This window comes from Lathyrus oleraceus, chromosome 5, assembly GCF_024323335.1.
Source record: "Lathyrus oleraceus cultivar Zhongwan6 chromosome 5, CAAS_Psat_ZW6_1.0, whole genome shotgun sequence".
NCBI classification, from domain to species: domain Eukaryota; kingdom Viridiplantae; phylum Streptophyta; class Magnoliopsida; order Fabales; family Fabaceae; genus Lathyrus; species Lathyrus oleraceus.
This window is the reverse complement of record NC_066583.1, coordinates 258,385,881-258,392,975: the sequence shown is the minus strand read 5'-3', so window position 1 is coordinate 258,392,975 and position 7,095 is coordinate 258,385,881. Positions and strand designations below refer to the sequence as shown.

The 7,095-nt window shown below is 42.3% G+C and overlaps 1 protein-coding gene across 1 annotated transcript; it reads left to right on the top strand.

Annotated features, from left to right (window-relative positions):
- The first annotated feature begins 1,196 nt into the window (after positions 1-1,196).
- Positions 1,197-2,297, top strand: LOC127080075 (SH3 domain-containing protein C23A1.17-like). The gene has a single exon (XM_051020405.1). The coding sequence runs from the start codon at positions 1,197-1,199 to the stop codon at positions 2,295-2,297; it is 1,101 nt and encodes a 366-aa protein (XP_050876362.1).
- The last annotated feature ends 4,798 nt before the right edge of the window (positions 2,298-7,095 follow it).

Sequence of the window (7,095 nt, the reverse complement as noted above, 5' to 3'; positions counted from 1 at the left end):
TTAATTCACACCCTCTGATATTCCAAATGCAATGCATAACATTTGGTTTAGGCCTGCCGAACAACACAATCTGCAGCATGACAGCAGTTCATCCATGTCCATAATAAAATCCTACAGCAAGGTAAGTATTGGCAGCACATCAACAACAACAAGATGCAATGCTCATGTTGATGTTGCATGCCTGAAATGGCATTCATCTACAAAATGCATGGCAACCTGAAATAAAATCAACAGAAAATCAGAGGGGATTTGCTTGCATTAGCTCAATGGAGTTCCACCTGCATCATGTTGCAGCAGACCCACAGAAACACATCCCCATTTTTCATGTATTAAGGCCTTGTTGCACCAAGCCAAAAGGACAAGCAAGTTGGTCCTGTTGAAAGTCCTGCATCTGTCCAAGCCAAACCACAAGGAATCCTGTAACAAACAGCGCATGAGAATATTGAGCTAAGTCACAAGAATATTGTGTAAGTTATCCTGCACATTTCCAAACCAAACTATTGATTATTGCAGACTACAAGCACTCCATATGGGCCTACTAGAAAGAACCAACCTGTGTTAGGCCAAAAGCGTGGTTAATCCAACAGGCCGTGGAACCAGTGCAATGCAACAAAAACAACTCACCCAACTTTGGAAATACATGGTCAAGCCAAGGGAAGTACACCATGTTAGCCTTGCTGCTGCAGCAGCCCACTCCACATCCTTTTGTAACACATTTTGTCTTGCCTAAAACCTGCAAACAGCTCCAGAACATCACTTCAAATGGTTTTTGCAAGCATTCTGCACCAACCTGCAATGCCTACTGCAGTTGAAGCATCAATGCATCATGTTTGCGAGACTAAACCAAACATGCAGACCAACCATGCATTATATTTCCCAAACTTGGACCTAATCTCACGCTATCTTGTTTTGATTTACCACCAAAGTCCATGTGTGCTCCCTTTGCTTACTTCAGATGCAAGTTTCCATGAGTGAACCTACAAAACCAAAGCCAAGTCATGTGTCAAAACTGCAGCAAGGCCACAAATGTCTGCAACTGTCTCAAGCCATAGGCCATACCTGTTAAACCTCATGCCATAAGCCAAATAAACCCTACAGCACACCACCACCTTTGCTTTAGACCCTCAGATACACCAACCATTGTAGCGGTTCCTTCCACAAATCCTGTCACGATTTCCCCTACAAATCCAGCTGCAATGCCCGTAACGGTTCCTTCTACTACACCTGCTGTTCCTTTACCTCCAACAAATCCAACCAATTCACCGGTTCCGGTCTTCAATCCAGCTACAACACCTTCAACTGTTCCAGGTGCGCAACCAGTAACCAACCCTGTAACGTCTTATCCACCTCCATCGGGAAGTGTTCCTGTTCCTTTCATAAACCCTCCTTCAAACACAAATGCTCCTTCTATTCAGGGACAGAGTTGGTGTGTGGCAAAAGCAGGTGCTCCACAAGCCTCCCTTCAATCAGCACTGGATTATGCTTGTGGAATGGGTGTTGATTGTTCTCAGATACAGCAGGGTGGGAGTTGTTTCAGTCCAGTCACTTTGCAGAGTCATGTTTCTTTTGCTTTCAATAGTTACTATCAAAAGAATCCAGCTCCAACAAGTTGCGACTTTGGAGGCGCTGCCACCTTAATTAACACAAATCCAAATTCTGGTTCTTGCATTTTTCCATCATCATCGTCGTCGTCATCCTCGACGCCAACGATATCATCCCCAACACCACCTACACAATCAACTCCAACTGCAATACCACCACCAAGTCCAATAACAACTGCACCATCAATTCAAACAGCTCCATCATCAATTCCAACGGTTCCACCAACATCTTCAGGATCGAGAACAGGAACTTTCGGCTATGGTACTCCGCCTTCAGTGTTAAATTCAAGCAGCCCAGATTCAGGTGCAATGCCAGATCTTGGATCCGATAGCCCTCCAGTTGTGAACACAACATCTGCCTCACACCCTCGAGCTCTAAAATCTTTTACTGGCTGCATAATTTTGATGATTCCATTCGTCACTGCCAGACACAGCATGCTGATAAGCCAAGGAAAAAGATATCCCGCAGCGGAGAGTCCAAACAAAGCCCTGCGAATCATATTTTACAAGGATGATGTAAGTGAAGGACATTTTTATCAAGTTTTACTCTATGAGTTGGACGCAATCCGGAAGGCATGTGCTCCCTTAGAACCAAACTGTCAGCCTCCAGTAACTTTCATCATTGTACAAAAACGGCACCATACTCGGTTATTTCCAAACAACCATAGGGACAGTAATTTCGTGTATACCGAATGAAGGTGTTCACTCTGTTAAAATTGAGCATGTTAAAAGTTACTTGAACTATTCAGGAAAACGCTTGCTTCCAATCCTTCCCTTAATTATTTACAGACTCATTGAGAATGATGCAATGGATACAGCAGAAAACTTCTGGAAATAAACCCCGGTCTGACCATGAACTAGATTTGCAACTTAAGGATTTAAACTGTTACCAGCAGACGGATAGTAGTGTTCAAACTTAAGATGATACTGGTAATGGCTGTGGGATGAAGATACTATACTTTTGGTCAACTGCAATTTTGCATTTTTGAGGATTCTATGCTTGTTGCTTCTTGTACTTTTCTTCTGGAGCTACGTGGTTTATCTGCCAGCAAGATGCGCATTAACATTGCTGTGCTAAAACAGTGATGTAACAAAATCTTTTGTTCGAGCTCTAGCTGAGGTGTATTTGCATAAGGACTCTCCTGTAATTGCTTGCTGAAGTAGTAGACAGGATGCCCATTTTGTATCAATATTACACACACTCCATTCCTTCAAGTGTGTTGAGAAATTTTGCTGCAGTAAAAAATCAAAATAACTCAGTAAGGCAGTAAAAGTTCACAAGCAACAAAAATGAAACATTTTCACAGAAGAAGTACAAGGTACATGTTACCTTTTTCAGAGCAAACACCAAAATGGGATAGACAACAGAGCAGCACAAAAAAAAGCACTTCCAATTCCATACTCTTTTGATCTCATCCAAACCCTAGCAATGGGATTATAAAAAGGGAGAAATCAGTGAGGAAAGAAACCCGAGAGAACAACAAAGAACTGGGAGGCAAAAATCTGAAGCAAAGAAAACCCTAAAATCCCAAAATCAATTACCTGGAGGCCAGCTTCTGCGCATCCTTCACCACCCCCGCCGTGACACTTTGTAAGATTTCCTTTCCTTTTTTCCTTTTATCATTCTCATGTATTTGTTGAGACTTTGTTGAGTTGCGTTTGAGAGACTTTGAGAGTAAAGATTGTGAGGGCGATACCGAGAGAAGAGAGAGCGAGGGAGCGAGTTTGGAAAGGTTGATTCGTGAGGTTAGGGAGAAAGGAAGAAGACGAGCTTCTGTTGTTTTCTTTCGTTTCCATTTTTTTTCTTTTTTTCTGTTTTCTTTTTTTAATTAATTTCTTTTTTTTTATTCATCTAACTTAACCTTTTTTACAGAGATAATATAAAAACCATGAAAATGTTTGTTTTGTTTTTTTTATTTTAAATTTTTATTCAGGTTCATATATTTAGGGTAGTATCTCAATAGCAGATAGTATTGAGTGGCCTAGTGGCGAGAGTTTAGTTGCATAATATTAGGTGGAGAGGGTTCGATACTCATGTGAGGTAGTTTTGCTTATTATTTGATTTTATCTTCCTTTAGCATTTTTTATCCTCTTAGTATTTTGTTAATATCTTCTTTTTATGTTTATTATACTCATGATTTCATTTGTTAATAATGCATAGTTGTTGTATTTTAATTTAGTTCAAAACCATTTTTAAAACTATAAAAATCATACTTTTCTCGATTTAATATCGAGCCCATTTTTTACACCCTTGTAAGTCGATTGCTTTTTAAGCATCGCCATCGACCTCACATAGCTTACTCTTGGGCTTTCTTACAATGAGCCGGTTCCTTTGCGCTTACGCTCATATATTGTTTAATGCCTCATTATTTCATTTTTTGATTATTTGATTCGATTATATACTTGCTTAAATATCTTATTGTTGATTAACTGTTGCCTACTTGTATGGTGTATGAGGCATATATTTATATTGCTTGATTACCATGTCAACCCCCATTCATAGCAAATGTATCCCTCTCCCATGAAATGTATAATATTCTTTCATTCTTTATTCATCTGTTAATACAAGAAATAAAATGAACATCCGATAACCATTTTAAAACAAGACCAAAACCTCGATCCAACGTCGAGTAATCATTTTTCAAAACCTAACAGAACCAGCACGTATCCATCCACCCTTTTGTAAGTCGATTGCTTTATGCATCGCCATCAACCTTGTAAGTCGATTGCTTCATGCATCGCCATCTACCCTTATCCCTAACCCTTCTCCTTGCTCCACTCGTCAACTCTTGTTCCGATTAGGTAGCACCCATTAGATAGTAACCCTTTGTATGATAACATAGGTAGGATTCCCATATCCTTTTGTATGATAACATAGGTAGGATTCCCATATTCTTTGCATGCTAACATTAGGTAGATATTCCCATTTGTAAATCCTAACACTTAAGCACATATTGCATGGCAACTCTAGGGCAGAGCTTCCCCACTTCTAGACCTTTCCAAGCGTCTCCGATCTTGCGGCATGTAGTCTGTTCTATTGCAAAGAGGTAATCGCCTAAGACTCGATTCAGCGAGCTGCGACACCTACTGCTAGGACGTGAACACATTGCCCACTCTCCTTTGACACAACTGGTGTCCTCCTTTGTAAGTCCATGTTCAGATGGCAATCCCTATGTAGGGGAACTACGTCGCCCTGATTCTCATACCAGATGAGGTACGTAGGCAGGAGGTCGTGCGAGATCTCTCCGGGCACCCTTTTCTATCTTTTTGTGTGTGTGCTTGACAGTTATAGGCTCGAGTTCCCGACTCCCTATTAACTTGTCTGGTTGTTGTGTGCTTAGAAGCTGATGTAAGTCCATCGAGTGGCATTCGGGTTCCAGTGTGCGTGTGTTTTGGTTCGGATGCCGATGTAAGTCCAGTGATTGGCGTTCGGGCTCCACGTTTGCCTTTTTGTGTGTGTTTTGGTTCGGATGCTGATGTAAGTCCAGTGATTGGCATTCAGGCTCCATGTTTGCCTGCTTGTGTGTTGTTTGTTTCGGCGTGCGTGAGCCGAACTACGGCAACTCTGATTCTCATGTTCAGATGAGATACGTAGGCACAAGATGCGATGTCTTGCCGAGTTTGACTAACGACTAACAACTAATCCTTGTTTGCCTTCGCCCTCGTTGCGACTCTTTTCTCTCGCCCTCGTTGCGATCGAGACCTTCCCTTTCTCTTGCCCTGGTTGCAATCGAGACCCTTATTCCCGTAGTTAGTTTGAACTACGTTTTGCTCTGATTCTCATTCCCGATGAGATACGTAGGCATAAGACGCGACGTCTTAGCGAGCACACATCTCTTTAACCCATAGGTAGCCGAGCTACGAAGACTCTGATTCTCACTCCAGATGAGATACGTATGCAGTGGATGCGACATCCGTGCGAGTCATTTTCTTTGACCCTCTCTTTTAGTAAATAGTACATTAGATAAACACACACCCTTTAGACAAGAACAACAAGAGTGGATCCCGTAGAGTACTACGGATGCGTAGGGGTGCTAATACCTTCCCTTCGCATAATCGACTCCCGAACCCAAGATTTGGTTGCGAGACCTTGTCTTTTCCTTTCCTCTCTTCAGGTTTACTTCGAGCATTTCCTTTCCCTCCTTTGGGATAAATAACGCACGGTGGCAACTCTTCTGTCATTTCTTTCTCGCCGGTTGTTTTTTCGCACCTCTGTATTTTTTGGGTTGCGACAGGGATGCCCTTACTTTTGCCTAGGTACGTCGACCTAGCAGGTCTCTTTTATGCGTAGTATTTTTTGACTATGTCTGCGTTCACGGGATGCGGGAAGTCTTCGCCGTCCATTGTAGCTAGTATCATGGCTCCACCAGAGAATACCTTCTTAACTACAAACGGCCCTTCGTACGTGGGAATCCATTTGCCTCTGGGATCACCTTGTGGTAGAGTGATGCGCTTTACCACCAAGTCGCCAATTTGATACACCTGTCTCTTGACTCTTTTGTTAAATGCCAGGGTCATGCGCTTCTGATATATCTGTCCATGACAAACAGCCGCAAGTCTCTTCTCATCAATCAAGTTTATCTGATCGAGTCGAGTCTGAATCCATTCCTCTTCATCTAAGCCCGCCTCTTTCATGATTCTTAGAGAGGGAATCTGAACTTCCACCGGTAAAACGGCTTCCATTCCGTAGACTAAAGAGAAAGGAGTTGCTCCTGTCGAAGTGCGTACTGAAGTGCGATAACCGTGAAGAGCAAACGGTAACATCTCATGCCAGTCTTTGTACGTCACCGTCATCTTTTGTATGATCTTCTTGATATTCTTATTAGCAGCTTCTACAGCGCCATTCATCTTTGGTCGGTACGGAGAAGAGTTATGGTGCTTTACGTTGAACTGCGTGCAGAGTTCAGTAATCATCTTGTTGTTCAAATTAGTACCATTGTCGGTGATAATCCTTTCAGGGATACCATACCGACAAATAAGACTATTCTTGACGAACCGTGCCACCACATTCTTGGTGACAGAAGCAAATGAGGCGACCTCTACCCACTTTGTAAAGTAATCAATAGCGACAAGGATGAAGCGATGTCCATTAGAAGCAGTAGGTTTAATCTCCCCAATCATATCAATGCCCCACATTGCAAAGGGCCAAGGTGCGGTCAACACGTTCAATGGAGCAGGAGGTGCATGTACTTTATCCGCATATATCTGGCACTTGTGACAGGTTCTGGAGTGATGGTGGCAATCAGCTTCCATGGTAGACCAATAATACCCTGATCTCAGAATCTTCTTGGCCATCGTATGTCCACTAGCATGAGTCCCAAAAATACCGTCGTGCATATCTCCCATAATCTTTTTTGCTTCCTTTTTATCCACACAGCGAAGCAAAGTCGAATCGTGGTTACGTTTGTATAATACTCCATTACTCAAAAAGAATTTAGCAGAGAACTTCCTCAGGAATTTTCTATCATTGATAGATGCCCCCTCAGGGTACTCC

Excerpts from the sequence above, each read along its gene's own strand:
- LOC127080075 (XM_051020405.1), top strand. The coding sequence starts at position 1,197 with ATGCCCGTAACGGTTCCTTCTACTACACCTGCTGTTCCTTTACCTCCA.